This window comes from Microcebus murinus, chromosome 1, assembly GCF_040939455.1.
Source record: "Microcebus murinus isolate Inina chromosome 1, M.murinus_Inina_mat1.0, whole genome shotgun sequence".
NCBI lineage: Eukaryota > Metazoa > Chordata > Mammalia > Primates > Cheirogaleidae > Microcebus > Microcebus murinus.
Window position 1 is genome coordinate 143,435,291 of NC_134104.1, and position 16,090 is coordinate 143,451,380.

Genomic DNA, 16,090 nt, shown 5'->3' on the forward strand with positions numbered 1-16,090 from the left:
CAGCTACCATCCCAGAGGTGACCAGAAAGGTTCGGGCAGCCCCACCAACAAGGTCAGCCCCCCCCTGTCAGGTCCCGGCCATCCTGTGTGTACTGCAACCTGAGGCTTTGAGGGGAAAATAACACATCCCCTGAAAATAAGCCCTATGGTGTCTTCTTGAGGAAAAATAAATATAAGACCCTGTCTTATTTTGGGGGAAACACGGTAGTATCGACCTCCTAGGGTTCTCCAGAAGATCAAAAGACAACCCATATAAAATCCTTATGATGGAGCCTAGTGTGTAATAAGAGTTGAATAATTATTTGCTAGTGTAATTAGTATCAGTACTGTGTGCTAGGCTCTGTGCTACCTGTTGGAAGTAGCCTCGTGGTCTGCAGGGAAGCCCAAGAGCAGAAGACAGGAAGGGCAGTGACACGCTTCCATGCTGCACCCTGGGAGTCACACAGGAGAGTGGGTCCAGAGCCACCTGCAGGAGGGCCAGGCGAGACTCCACAGGGAAGTTTAGCAGTCAAGGAGAAGCAGGCATGTCCCAGTTACATTGAATGAGAATGTATCAAACCTCCCAGACAGAACAAACAAAGGCACTGAAGGCTTCCGCATCATTGAAATCCTGGGCCTTGCCTTTAGTGCATCCGTGTGCCTAGGGTGCAGGAGGGGGCAGCCAGAAGTAATGCTGGACAGGTGGATGGCCTACGTCCATCAAAGGGTCTTGTATCCCACAGAAATGCGCCTATCCTTCTACGACGATATAGCCTAGAAGTGAGGGAGGCCATTGGAGCACTTAAACAGTTGAATTATATGTTTTCAAGTCGATTCATCCTTCAAGGTTTGGAAGAATGTCTCTGACAATTCTAGCCTCCATTGATAGCTCCCTTTTTTGACATGTTAGAGTAGGCAGCGATCAAAACACTCTACTTTTCACTTGATAATATAAATATAGGGTCTCATGTCACCCTCTGATAGTTTTAGGCATTGCTGCTTGTCTCCAGAATTAGATCTTAGACTTCCTAAAAGTAGAGGAGACTGTTCAAAGTCTTCTGTATCCCCTCATCGTGCTGAATTCCCAGAGCTGGGAGGGAACCTTGCAGCCATCGAGCTCATCCTCTCCACTTCCCAGTGGAACCCAGGCCAAGGAGCTCAGGGACTTGCCCAAGACCATATAGCTCACTGGTGGCAGAGCATGCAATAGATTCAATAAGCAGCACTTATCAATATATTCATTAACAACTGGTTCTGGCAGTGGGCTGTGACAGAGCGAGGCAGAGGGAAGAAGAATATTTCTTACTTTGAAGTCACCATCAGGCTATGTATGGATGGGCAAAACTGTTGGTGGGAGAGTTGGTCCTCGCCAGTGGCACTACATTTCTCAAGACGCCCCAGTGCTCACTCTGTCCGTTGAGCCATGGGTAAGATGCTAGGGCTGAGTGTGGAAAGCGCCCTGACCCACCACATCGTCAGGCAAACTCGGAATATATGGAGTGGATCCGTGTGGCTGCCGGAGCGTGAAGGGAGCTGGGTTTCAGAGGCAATGCACGAGGGCTGTGAGGCTGCAGCATGACAAATAACCTATTTCCTCAAGTCTCAGATGTCATGGATTGGCTTAATAGTATCTTTTCAGAAAAAAAAAAAAAAAGAAAAGAATGAGTATTACAATTGAAAACATAACTCTATCTTAGAAAAGTTAAAATGTGAAAAAGGAAAACATTTTAATGTTTTAAAATTAAAGGTGTAGATCACATATGAGTATCAAGGATGAGCCATTTGCTTGTCAAAGGCTCTCCGATGATCTCATTTCAATTCGGAAGTAAAAGCCAGTGCATTATTGATGCATTCTTAAAAAGCCGTGAAAATGTCTGTGTAGAGGCAGCTGACTTTATGGTTAATGTCAACAGGCAGGAAACGGAGTTGACGTGGTGCCTGTGCCTCCTGATTTACTGCCTGTGTGGGCAGAGATGCATGTGCACAAAACCACCCCTTCTCCATCGTGCGGACTTGAGATCCTGGCTGAAATGGTCGGGCAGCACGCTGGTTAATTAACTCGATGTGCCGCCGCAGAGCAGACTGGCAAATCAATACGCCTGCTATTACAGTCACCTTCAGGCTGCAATTCTCTGTTTCAGTGCTCTCGTGACGCCCAGTTTCTGCATCCCCCGACTAATTGCCATAGAAGTGTTGCTCAACCTGGCAACCGCACAGATGATGGCTAAAATTCCAGCTGGCACCAGGAAGATGAAACACCCTGAGCAGAGGAATTTTACTAAGAAGAGGTCAAGGGGTGGGGTGCCTGCTCATGAATGTCCATTTGGCTTAAAGGGATTTGGAGCCAGAGAGACCTATGTGTGGATCTTCATTCTGCAACTCGCTAGCCATTTAACTTTGGGTGAGTTGCCAGGTTTCTGTTTTCTCGTCTGTCAGATGAGGTAATAACCTGAAATGGAGCCTCTGTGCCGCCCCAGCTTCCTACCGCTGAGCACTGCTCTAGTCCATTCACTCTCCTGTCTCTGAAATGGCGACTCCACGTCTCTCTTACTGTTTCCAGCAGCTGCTCCCTCCCCTCCCATGGCTAGAAGTTAAACGGCTAGCAGGTTGCAGAATGAAGATCCACACATGGGTGATCAGGCAGCATATGGTGACTTCAGCTAGTCTCATGGCTTTAAATACCATCTATATGCTAATGACTCCCAAGATATTACTCCAGCTTAGATCTCTCTCCCCTGAACCCCAGAATCATAAATACTCGGTAGCTTCACTTGAATTCCAAATAAGCATTTCAAACGTAACTTTACCCCAAACTCAGCTCTTGGTCCCCATCTCACCCCTCATGCCAAACATGCTGCTTCTTCAATGTTCTTCCTCTCAGTAAATGGTACCTCCCTTCACCCCACTGCTCTCTCCAAAAACCTTAAAATCATTCATACTCTACATCCAATCCCTCGACAAGTCCAACTGGTCCTTACCTTCAAAATGTACCCCCAATTCAGCCACATCTTACCGTGACTATACAAGGCCAAGCCTAAATTACTTCTCATCAGAATTATTTATTGCAAGAGTCTCCCAACTGGTCTCCCTGCTTCCATCTTGCCCTCGTACAGTCTGTTTTCCACACAGAAGTTAGAGGGACCCTTTTAAGTAAAAGTCAGACCCTATCACTTTCCTGATCAAAACCATCACCTTTAGGATAAATTCCAAAGCCCTTGCCATGACCTACAAGGCCTGGTAGGATGCTGCCCTTGGCGTCTCTGCCCTTTCCCTCTCCTGTCATTCTCATCCAGAAACTGACCTCCTGGTGTTTCGCAAGTACACTGCCCTTGCTGTCTTGCTGGGGCCTTGGCTCTTGGTTTTCCTGCTGCCCAGAATGCTCTTCTACAGCACAGCTAACACACTCCTTACTTCCTCATGTCTCTGCTCCACGGTCACCTGTCAGAGAAGCCTTCCTAGTCACTTTCTAAGGCCTGGCTCTGCCTTTATTTTCCTTTGTAGCTCCTGTTTCCTATCCGAATTTATATCATACACCTCTTTGGTTATCTGTTCATTTTCTGTCTCCGGTCACTAGACCTTAAAATTTTAAGGGAAAGGACTTTATACTTTCCCCCAAATCAAAGTCTATACCTGGCTCATAGTACTACCCCAATAAATATTTACTAAATGAATTATTTAATGAATGAATGATTCCCTTATAAGATTGTTAGGATGATTATATTAAGTATATAGAGTAGTTTCTAGCACATGGTCAGGTACCCAAGAATATCTCTTCCTTTTTGTCATTATTACTATAAACAAAATGGAGCTAGGACATGGCAGTGGTGCATGGAAGCTAAGCATTCTGTGACATCTGTGATTACGAGGGTTTGCTTCTATTTCTGCATTGCATAATATTCTCATCTGGCCTTTGCTCTTTTAGGGATAATTGGAGAAAACATATTCCTTTGGGTTCATGTCTAGGACATTATTTAACATGTAGATATTTCTTCTAAGCCATCCACTTGAATAAGAAATGTCACCTTGGCTTCCAAGGCTAATTCTCTAGCTCTAGAGGCAGTCAGGCTCCGACTGCCTGACAAAACTTCCAGCCACATCGTACAGGGCGAGGAAAATGCTACAGCTTTCCTAGCATCACACTGAAACATCACACGTAAACTTCCAGGGCATACAGAACACCACATATGACAAAGAGTTTGAAAGAAGTTGTACAGCATGTGAGCACAGGTGGGAGACAAGGCTGGAAGTGTGTAGGCATCACCTAGACACTTTCCCTATCCTGGCTTCCCACTCCATATCCCTTCCCACCCTCACTGACCCCCGGAAATTGTTTCATCCTCCTGGGTTTGAAGGGTAACCCTCCTCCGTTCCCCCACCCAACCCCTAAAGCCTCACTTGCAGTGGAAAGAGCATGAGGATGGGAGGAAAGCAGATTTCGCTGTGAGCCCTTGTCTTGATTCACATAAGCTGTGTGACCTGAGGCAAGTTGCTCACCCTTCTCCAGACTCCATTTCTCCAAGAATAAAATAGCATCTTCATGAAAGGTCGGGACGATTACGAGGGGTCACCTGGCGAAGCACTTAGTCCAGCTCCATACTCCCAGTTCCTGCTACCCCTCTCCTGCCCCATCATCCTCCACCTTTTGTACCCTGAAGAGCTCTTAGGGTGTCCCCCTATACATCATCCTCTGTGACCCTCACAATAGTGCCCTGGTATAATCAGGGTGGAGGTTATTATTCAATTTTTGAGACGTGGGTAGCCAATTTATGGAACCTTCTAAACTCAGTGAGGAGTAAACAGAAAATGATTTTATTTTTCCTATTTAATGGCATTGGCTTTAATATACCTTCCTCTCCCTTGGTTGTACATCTCATGACAAAATCTTGGCACATTCTTTAACTTCTTGGTTACTTTAATGTATTAAAAGTTTGTCTAAAGTAAAAAAAAACTCTAGTCTCCTATTTAAGCCTCCCTTCCTCCAGCCCCTGTCCAGTTTATAGCCTGAAGGACTTGAAGTAAAGAGGGTCTGTTCTGCCCCTGTGCTGTTTCCAGGTCCTCACCTTGGTGTGGTTCAATCACAGTGATTGTCGCATAGCCCCCCACCCCACTTAGCTTTTTCAGAGATGGAGGGGCCTTTTCACAATCAATGCCATGCTTCCAAAGACTCAGAACCTGCTCCCCTATATCAGTCGGAATATGCTAGGTCGTGCCACAGTAACAAGCAACTCCACAATAGCTCACAATAACCCAAAACTCCTTATCCCCCTTCTTTAGCAGCTCTACCTCCTCTGGAAGACTTGAACTATAGGGTAGAAGGAAAGAGGATAGAGTCCTAGCTGGCCCACTATTTCTGACCTTTCTGTGTAGGTTGTTGCTGCTTTCCAGGGTAGCCCTTTCTGGCCAAGAGAGCCCCATTGGTGGCCATAGTGGGGTTTTCTAGAGGGCCCTTCAGGTCCTCCCTACTGAACAGTAGCTCCCTGAAGTGGAGAGAAGAGCGCTGGCTTCAAACAACCACATCTAACCTCAGATGGGCAAAGAAGTACAAAGAAGTATTGTAACAGTTATCTATTGCTGTGTACTCACAACCCACACATGATTTAATGGCTTAAAACACCAGACACCTCTTGAGTTGATGAGTGTGTGGGTTGACAATTTGAGCAGGACTCGGCTGGACAGTTCTTCCGGTCTCATCTGGATTCCCTTATGCCTGCCGGGCAGCAGGGAAGATCTACTTCTGGGGTCTCCTTGGAGTGACGTGGAATTGATTAGACCACGTGTCTCTCATAATCCCTCAAGCTACCTTAGGTACCTTGTTCATACGGTAGTTTGGCAGGTTTCCCAAGGGAGGGCAGAAGTATGCAAGGCATCTTGAGGCCTGGGCTTGGAACTGCCTTAAAATTGCTTCTGCTGCCTTCTATTGATCAAATTCCTCAAACCAACTAGATTCAAGGAGTGAGAGAATAGGCTTCACTTTTGATCAGAGGAGATACAAAGTCACATTGCAAAATGGCAAGGAGAAGGAGAAGGGGAGAGAATGTGGCCTTTCTGCAGTCCACAGCAAGCACTACTGGCCACCATATCTTCCTGGACTTCTGAGGTAGAAAGTTGGGAGGCTGAGGAGGAGGCGGCTGGGCTTGGCAAGGTGACATCCACTTGTCTTGCATATTGTGTAAGGGAGTCTGAGCATACTTGATGGAGGCCCTTGTTAGAATAGTGTACTGAGCACCTTTTTCTTCAATTTTTATTATTTTTCATTGGCATATAATAATTGTACATAGTTATGGGGTACAGAGTAATGTTTTAATAGATATATCAATAATACATAGTGATCAGATCAAGGTAATTATCACATCCATCATCTCATGCTTTTATAATTTCTTTGGGTTGGGAACAGTCAATATCCTCCTTCTAGCTATTTGAAACCATATATTATAGTTAATTATAGGCATCCTATGGTGGTATAGAATACTAGAACTTATTCTTCCTGTCTAGCTATGATTCTGTGTCTTTTAACCTTCTCCTTACCATTCCAAGCCTCTGGTGTCCGCTGTACTACTCTTTACTTCTATGAGATCAACTTTGTTTCATCTCCACATATGAGTGGGAATATGTGGTGTTTAACTGTTCCTGGCTTATTTCACTTAACATAATGCCCTCCAGTTCCATCCCTGTTGCCACAAATGCCAGGATTTCATTCCTTTTTATGGCTGAATAACAATCCATTGTGCATATACATCACATTTTCTTTATCCATTCATCTGTTGTTGGACACCTAAGTTGATTCCATATCTTGGCTATTGTAAATACTGCTGTAGTAGACAGCATTGGGGTGCTGAAGTGTCTTTGACATACTGATTCCCTTTCCTTTGGATAAATGCCCAGTAGTGGGATTGCTGGATCCTATAGTAGTTCTATTTATAGGTCTTTGAGGAACCTCCATACTGCTATCCGTAGTGGCTATACTAAATTTACATTCCCATCAACACTGTTCCCTTTTCTACACATCCTTGCCAGCTTTTGCTATTTTTTGTCTTTTTGATAATAGTCATCCTTCCCTGAGTGAGAGGATCCTTCATTGTGGTTTTGATTTGCACTTCCCTGGTGGTTAGTGATGTTGAGCATTTTTGTCATATATATGTTAACCATTTGTATGTCTTCTCTTGAGAATGTTTGTTCAGATTACTTGCCTGTTTTTTAACCAGATTTTAGGTGGTTTTTGTTATTGTTGTTGTTATTTTTGCTGTTGAGATGTTTGAGTTCCTTATATATTCTGGATATTAATCCCCTATTGGATGAATATTTTGCAAATATTTCCTCTCATTCTGTAGGTTGTCTTTTCACTCTGTTGATTACTTTCTTTGTTATGAAAAAGCTTTTTGGTTTAATATCTGAGCACCTTTTTGCCTGCTATAGATGTTAATTCTAGGTAATAAAAAGAACTGTTCAGGAAACCACCTTAAAGGTGAAGTGACTTGTTGCAGGTCATGAAACTAGTGAGTAGGAGGCCCATTTCTTTTATCTGAGCAGAGGAAGAACTATGGACTAAGGGATGGTAATGAAAAAGAATAGTAACTAGGAGAGACTTTTAAAAGACCACTGTGGCTGGGGGAACAGAGCAAGGTGGATGGTGGTGCCAGCTGTCACTGATGTCCAGAATATGCCAATCTCTGGAACCCACAACAAGGAGTTTTTCTTTAAATATAAGAACAAAGGAAACTACTTGAGAGATTTTAAACAAGAAGGCTCATCTGTTCACATCTGTGTTTCCCAACGATCCCTCTAGCTTCAGTGAGAAGACTGGATTAGAGGGGCAGACCAGACTCAAACCCAAACCTTTCAGAAGCTAGTGCTTTTCCACACCCATTTTGGTGCCTCTTCCTAACTCCCAAAGGCAAAGGAGAAATGGTCTAGTTTGTCGTGGCCAAAAACAAGGGGCAGGGCAGCAGGAAGAGCACAGAAAGTCAAAGGGATAATTCAACACTGTGTCCTACACACACACACACACACACACATGCACACACACGCACACATATGCAAACACACTCATATACGCACGCACACAGAGGTTACTTATCCATATGCTTCAGACCCAAGCAGACTTGAGAGTTTCTGGTTTGTGTTCTGTGGATAGTTGAGCCAGATTGACTTCAAATCAGACCATGGCCTCTTCTGCTTTGCTGTGTGCAGAGACAAGTGGCTGCTAAGTGATCACAAGAAAGAAAGGCTAGCATTACACACCCAGCCTTTGAGCCCATGAGTCCATGCACTTAACATTTCCAATGATTCAAATTCAAAAGGCAAGTGATGTCAAAACCCAGCATGGTGGGACATGCTGGACAGCACACTGGTGGGACCTGAAGGAGGGAAGGGAGGAGGAGCAGGGGCAGAAGCAAAGGCACAACGGGACCACTTTCTGCTGTCTGGCTTGGCGACAGGGGTGGGTTGGTGCTGCTGAGTTCCCTCGTCACTAGGCACTGCCATCACCCCACCCATACAGGGACCATACATGAGCCTCCTCGGGGCTGGGAGTGTCAGTGGGAACTGTGCAACGCATGGAACAGACCTCACCCCCACAGCCTGGGTCTGCCTGATCCATCAATGGTAAGAGAAACTGTTCTGTCATTGTATTACAGCTCCAGAGACTAAAACGATCACTCTCTTTCAAGACCAAGAGTTTACGGAGCAAAAGTGCTGACAACTTCTTCCAGCGTGCCAACAGTGACGACGTGAAGCTGCAAGCAGACATGCTGGCTGAGGTCAGCCCCAGCTCCAGCCCACTCCCTGTGCCCGGAAGCCTGACGTCCACGCCCGCCAGGGCAGGCCTGCACCCAGGCGGGAAGGCCCATGCCTTTCAGGAACACATCTTCAAGAAGCCCACTTTCTGTGATGTCTGCAACCACATGATAGTGGGTAAGGCCTCCCCTGCCCCCTCCTCCAGATCCCAGCGCCCCTGGAAAGCTGAGTGAGAGTGGTGTACCACGGGTCCAGGTTCCCACGACAGACTCTGGGCCTCAGAGATTTACATGCAGGAGGATCGTTCGGGAGTGCTTTGGGGAGCGATATTTGTGAAAAGGTAAGGGAAGCAGGACTGGGCAGAGGGAGAAGTGGGGTTGTGATATAGTTGTAACCAAGGCTTCAGCTGACCCCCAGGGAGCCCTAAAGTCCTTTAGAGCTTTCTTGCATTGAGGCAAGAGGTCTGGGTCATCGCACACCTTCATCAGCCCGTCATTGCTAGTGGGCAACCAGTGAGACTTGGAATGTTTGTTTCTTCCCAAAGAGGCCAATGTCTGGCATCCCCAAAGTTGGACATATCCGTGGTTTCCAGTATGGACTGGAAGGCAGGGTTCTACAGTTTCCTCCACCCTTTGCCAGGCCCAGCTGAGGGGTGGGATCTTCAAAATGAGGAGCAACGTCAGCCCCTTCTTACAACGGTATACACAAGGCCTGTCCTCATTTTCAGAAAATCATTATCTAATCACACTCTCGTGTTCTAGTCACTGTGATTCATGTTCTTCCTTCAAACAGGCCACATGGAGGAATAGTGCTTGTATCAGTCAAAGATTTCCACCATAATGTTGCCCAACATCTGCTCTAAAACTCCAGTGTTTTAAAAATAGCCATAATTTACTCTCACGCGGGCACCTTCAGGTCACCTGGGGTTTGGCTGATCCAGACAGGGCACAGAGCTGGCAGCTTCTCTATATCCCTTATTTCTTACCCTTTCCTTGAACCAGCAGCCCAGCCATGTCCTGTTCTCATTGCAAGGACAAGTGGAACCCTGCAAATCTTAAGGACTCAGGTTGGAGGCATTCCATCAGCCGAAGCAAGTTGTGTGGCCAGGCCCATAGCCAAGGGATGGGGAAGTCCCTTCTGCCTCTAGTAGCAGGAACTGCAAGCCCACGGGCAAAGGGCATAGATACAAGGGTAAAGAATGGGCTCAGTAATCCAGTCTCCCACTTAGGGTGGTCTCTGGATTATGGATCATTTTTTGTTTGTTTTTTTGGTAGACTCTGCCAAATCTTGGGGCTCCCACCCTTCCATTTCACATCCCATCTGAAAGTGACACCTGGTATCTGACCATCAGCGCGGGGGGCTTGGAGGTCTCATCCTGTGCTATGCCCTGAATACTTGGGCACTTTGGCCGCTAACTCGGTTTCCGTGTCTGCCTAGCTTCTGGATCTGACGTGCCACTTTCAATTTCCACACAAATTCCCACCAGGCTTTTTCAAGGCAGCGCTATTCATAACCCTTAAATAGGTGATGATGAGTCTCTATTTTAAATCTCATTGTGATGAGTGCGAAAAGACAAATGGAACATGTGTTTTTACAGATGAGTAATGGAAATGAGTTCACCTCTGAGGAATGTCATAGTCATTACCCTAAAGAGGATTCTAGGTAGGCCTCAAGTGCGACAACAATTTAAAAGACTCTATTTTGAATAGCACACATCCGAAAATGCCCTCTGCTAAAGACAATTGCACTGTGCTTTTCTCAGAATTAAATTTATATTGTAGCTGCCATTTTATCTTTTAAAAAAGAAAGGAAAAAAGGAGTCCACAAGGCATGCTACTCTTTTCAAGGGCAAAACCAAAGTAAACCAAACAGCAGGCTCCTTCTATGAAAGAAGAAAGGGGTTTAGGGAGGTGAGGTGAGGCAGAAGGGAAAGGGGGAGACAGAGAAGACAGGAGGGAGAAGGAGAGGAGAGGGGGAGAGGTGGAATAGGGCTGAGAAGTTCTCTAACTTCCTGAAATGATGCTTAGGGCTTTTAACTTCTCTGCTAAGGGAGCTCAGCTGATCTGCCCTCTTTCTCTTTCTTTACCCTTCAAACCCAGGCTGGTGTCTCCACGCAGATTACCCAAAGATTTGTTTTCTTCAAGGCTCAGGTCATCATCGTATTCTAGATTTTCAGGAAAGGACTACCTTCTGTTATCCACTTAGAATAACCTTCCAGAAGAGATATTAAAGCTGCTTCTTTTTTTCCTTTCAACTGAGAACCAAAGGTTGTACGATAGCCAAGAAAAATCAAACTATAAATCGAATGAATCTGACATCCTCAGTGGGCACTCACAGTTGGTTTTGCAAGGCCTCACATTTGTGTCCCACTGACACCTGTGCCTTAAAGATGGACAGGACACATTTTTGCCATATGATCGCTGATCAGTAAAAGTAGACCAGGACCCCAGCCTCATTCACTGACCCATCTGTTTCTAATTTGTTTAGCTTCCTATTGCCACGTTTTTCCTTTGACCTTGGACTCGACACCTGAAACTGCTACTTACCTGGCTCCCAGACCCCTTGAGTTAAGTAGGCACCATGGCATGACCTCTGGTTAATCCAATTTTTGCCTCTGGGACCTTGCTACTCTTTTTGATCACCTCTTAGCTATCCCTTCCAAGAAAATTTGGTCACCTGATGAAGCCAAAGATGATCATCCCAACTTTTCATGGAGATGTAAGAGAAATAGGCAGTCAGGTGTGCCTGTCGGCTCCAATGCTGAATGCCCCTGCTTTTGGGTCAACAGGACTCCAGACCAAGTCTTAAGCTAGGCCAGGAGATTTCTGAGCTATCTCTTGTGCTTGGTTCGATGAGCATATTTCCTCCACTAAGCAGATTCTCTCTTGCCATTCTTAGACCTTGACAATGAGAGTTCGGGGTGGGAGGACTCATCGTCACTGTGCCTATGGCTTTCTATCTTTATATTGAGTTAGCTGTCTACCATGACTCATTTCAGGAGAACATTAAACCTGTGTGGTAATCTACATCTCATTGAAATTTCAAAGACTTCAACAAGTCAACATGTACTATTAATATAACTAACTCAATTCATGAATCTACTCCAACAATTAGATTTTTCCAAGGGACTCCATTCTTCTGTTTATTGACAGATCCCTTGTTTCCAAAACTATTTTTAAATTAACTAAAGTTATTTAGTTGGAGTCCACTTAACAAAAGACACAGTATATTAAATGGACTCATATTTTCTAAACAAATATTTTTCAAAATGGATTTCATTGCCTAAAACATCAAGTTTCTGTATACAGTCGCTGCACAAAGAATCATTCACTTTCATAACTGTCCAAGTGGCAACCACTGGGAAAAATAATAATAGTGATGTCTTAGGTTAGCATCCCTAGAAGCAGGACTTGAGAACAGGGGTTCTTGTGAAAGTCATTTGTTATGGGGAGTGTCCCCAGGAGGACAGTCAAAGAGGCGGGAGGAGCAGGGGAAGAAGCCAAGCAAGGCTGTGGTCTCAGGTGAGTCCACTTCAGACTGACCCTACTGAGCAGTCCCAACTTGAGATAAGAAACTGACCTTTGCACAGTCCTGTCCCACAGTCACTTGCCATGGCTTGCCCCAGGAAGTGGTGGTGGGCATCTCAGGCAAGGAGCATCCCATTTGGCTGAGGACAGTTCTCTGGGGAAAAGAAGGGTATCTCTGAGTCATGAGCAGCCAACACTCACAGCACTAGCATGGTAAATAAGACCTGGAATAGGTACCAACAGGTTGACAAGGTTCCACTGCATCCATGAACACACTCTAATGCTACAAGATGCAATATAAAATACCCTGCACTAGGAATGAATTTAAAATGCCCATGGACCTTGGCATTGCTGTACATATATTGTATATTGTTATATTATTCATTGCATTACCATTATAATGAATAATATAGCATGAGGAAATATACTACATTACACCGAGCGCAGGACCTTTCTGCTATGCTCTTGTTTGACCATTGGTTTAATTGTTTCCTGACCTATGCTGACCTCATCCCATGGCTCAAAAAAGCCATGAGCTATTAACCAAACTTTGAATGGAATATATATATATATATATATGGAATATATATATATATGGAATATATATTCCATTCAAAGTTTGGTTTGAATGTATATATACACACACACTACATATATTTTTTCCACACTATATATATATATATATATATATATATATATTTTCCATTCAAATATATATATTTTCCATTCAAAGTTTTGGTTTGAATATATATATATATACACACACACACAACATAAAGATGTAGAACTAAAAAGACAAAGCAGTGTTTGCTTACCAATGAAGTTGTCTCTTGGTGAGAAAGACCAAACAAAAGATCAAGGGGAATATTAAAAAGTAAATGTCAAGTCTGTGTATTCTCAGAATGGAATTGAATCCCTGAGGTGCTGCCAATCATTTCACTGGACAATTATTTCAGGGCCTGTAGAGCTTGCAAATAATAAAATAAGAATTCTCTCTAAAACCCCCTTTTTTTAAATGTCTCAAGTAGACAGTCTCCTTTGGGCCATAACATATTTCCGTGTTAAAGTGCCGTACCAAGAACTCAGTTTGTAAATCCAAGGTTCGTAAGTTTCTGGTGTCCAGAACTTAGCTGCTACTTTTCTACTAGGGGATAAAAGTGCAGTGGAATGCCCAGTCCAACAGAGGCAAATAGTTCCTTTCTATTCTTTGTGCAATCAACCCACTTAAGAGACTCCTGTTGATTCTAGGTACAGAATTGTAAGTGAACGTAAGTAAAGCTGAAACACAGTCACCGTAAAGAGATGGTGACCCTGCCTGATAAGGAGTATTTCCAAGAGGTGGCAATGTTTGGCCTGGAAAAGGCTTAGGAGAACATGATCATTGTCTTCAAGTAGCTGAAGAGATCTCATCTAGAAGAAGATGTAAACTCCCCTGGGGTCCCAAGTGGACAGTGACAGATGATACAATGAGGCAGAGTTCAAGACACTAAAAAGAAGGGCTTCTTAAAGTAATTCCAGAAGTAGGCTGCTTGGATTTGGGGAGGAGAGCGTAAAACATGTGTATGGAAAATGCTGTATACTGTACTCCCTCTGAGTATTCATAGCACACATTAACATTTTGAAGTCCTGCCATCCTTCATATGACCCAGGTGTTATCATCAGTGGAGAACAAAGGCAGTGACGCAAATAGAGTAAGGAGTTCTCTCCCCTGTCTACTTTCCCTTAATTCCACTTGGCTGCTACTGAACACTATTTGGCAGGTATCTCTTTAATGTGCACAATTCAGAGAGACTTTCCAATAATTGCAAAGGCAAATTCATTAAAGAGTTATTAAGACTTCACTATAAGGTCCAATGTTCTCATAGCAATTATCAAATATAAATGGCATGTATGCACGTATGGCTTGTACCCAGCACCTTTCAACCAAAGAGCACGTGATACTTTTAAGCTGGCATCTGCTGTTATTTCCCTGAAATTGTATGCCTGCTGCCAAGGACTGTGTATTTTAAGAAATCTCTCATTGAAAATTACTTAAATGAAAAAAGGAAACCACATTCCTTCCAGCAAAGATTGAGCAAAAATTGATGTTGGTAGACTCCAAAGAAAAGAGGTATCCTACAGTCTCACACAGAAATGGAATCAACCCCTGCCAAGGGCTAGTGCTGTGCTGTGAGGCATCACATGGGACCTGCTGGTCATTGTTTTGAAAATGTAAAAATCCCTGAGCAGCTGCCAAAAGACAAGACAGTGCAAGAAGAGGTGGTGAGGCCTGCCCATGTTACCGTATTCTCACTGCTCTCCCACAAATATCCTCTCTCTGTGGAAGCTCCTAATACCATTTTCTGGGCCCATTTTCAGGGCTCTGGCATTTTGACCTCCTTTCTGGAACATCTGAATACCTCCTGCTTGATCCATCTCTCCGTCAGTACAATCCTAAATCTATCAAGATCCAAAATTACAATTCGCTCTCCGGTTCTATGGTGATCTCTTATTTTCTCTGAATTTGCATGTCATTGACAGCCTAAACTTTGGGAAGATCCCTGGAGATGTGACCAGCTCTGATGTCTGTGCCTATTCCCATAGCAGTCACACAGCACACACCTGGCATATAGTATTTTAAAAATAGTAGTCAGTGAATGAAAAAAGAAAATCTGCCTTCAAAAATCAAAAGCCAGAAATAGAAGTGTATTTTTAAAAATAGAAGAAGAACATGGAAAAATTTCTCATCCTCCTGAAAGTCACTCCCAGGTATATTAAGGCTGTATCCTGCCCAAAAGGAAGCTTGACGCAGAGGCCTGATTCCCCTCATTTGTCATCTTTCTCTTCATTTCTCCTTTGTGTCACATGTTTAATGCAAAGTTACTCAGTGCACGAAGATCAGCAGAGGCATATCTTCATTGTGAATTATATTCATATCAAATAAAATGGTATCCTATTCTATTTAAAACTTTTGTCATGGGGAGGAGAACTTTAGTCATGAATTCCACTATTATAACAATATTTCCACCTTAGTGTTTTTAATATTTGCTTGCTATGCCTTTATCTATGTTTACCTTTCAACCTCTTTTGTCATGTTACATAAATTCCTCTTTTAAAAATAAACATAATTGATTTTAGATTTATTTTTTGCCCAACCTGAATTATTATTCTTAAACAGAAGAGGATTATGCATTTGCATTTATCATTGTGAGTGAAATATTAATATTTGGCTTTTATTCTGTCTTATTACTATATGTTTTCTATTTTGTGTTTCCTGTTTCCTTCCATTGTGTGTGTGTGTTTGTGTGTGTGTGTGTGTATTTGCCACATGTGGTTTATGTGTCCTTTCCTTTTAATAACTTTTCACATTTAGAAAATATATATTATGTTCTTCTACTAAAGATTACCTCTGAGGTTTTCAAAAACATTCTTTATTCTACACTTCTCAAGTTATTAAGAAGTAAAATAAATATGGTACTTTGATGCCTCTATTATTTTAAATAAATTTTCCAAATTTTTAATCCCAAATCCATCTCTGTAGCAATGGTGTTTTCACTTCCTGTTTTTACAAATTAAGTATGGCACTCTTTTCGATCCATATTTTTATTGTTATTCCAATGTTTTATAATTCATACCTCTGATTGAGAAGAAATCTTAGGATATATGTGCATTTAATAACAAGATTTATACCTCTATTTAGATATCATATTTCTATTTTTAACCAGATTCAACATTAATCACCAGTTCTATTACTACATAACTTCCCTGTTGTTTTTTCTCTTCTTTTCTTTTCATTGACAGTTGTACATATTTATGGGGTGCATGTGATACTTGGGTACATGCATACACTGTGCAATGATCAAATCAGGGTA

At 43.3% G+C, this 16,090-nt stretch overlaps 1 protein-coding gene across 1 annotated transcript in view; it reads left to right on the forward strand.

Annotated features, from left to right (window-relative positions):
• The window catches only part of STAC (SH3 and cysteine rich domain), a 137,550-nt gene that overhangs the window by 46,849 nt on the left and 74,611 nt on the right, over positions 1-16,090 (forward strand). Inside the window, exon 2 of the mRNA XM_012745422.2 lies at positions 8,613-8,889. Within this exon, the coding sequence (XP_012600876.1) occupies positions 8,613-8,889 (277 nt within the window). The remainder of the gene's footprint in view (positions 1-8,612; positions 8,890-16,090) is intronic.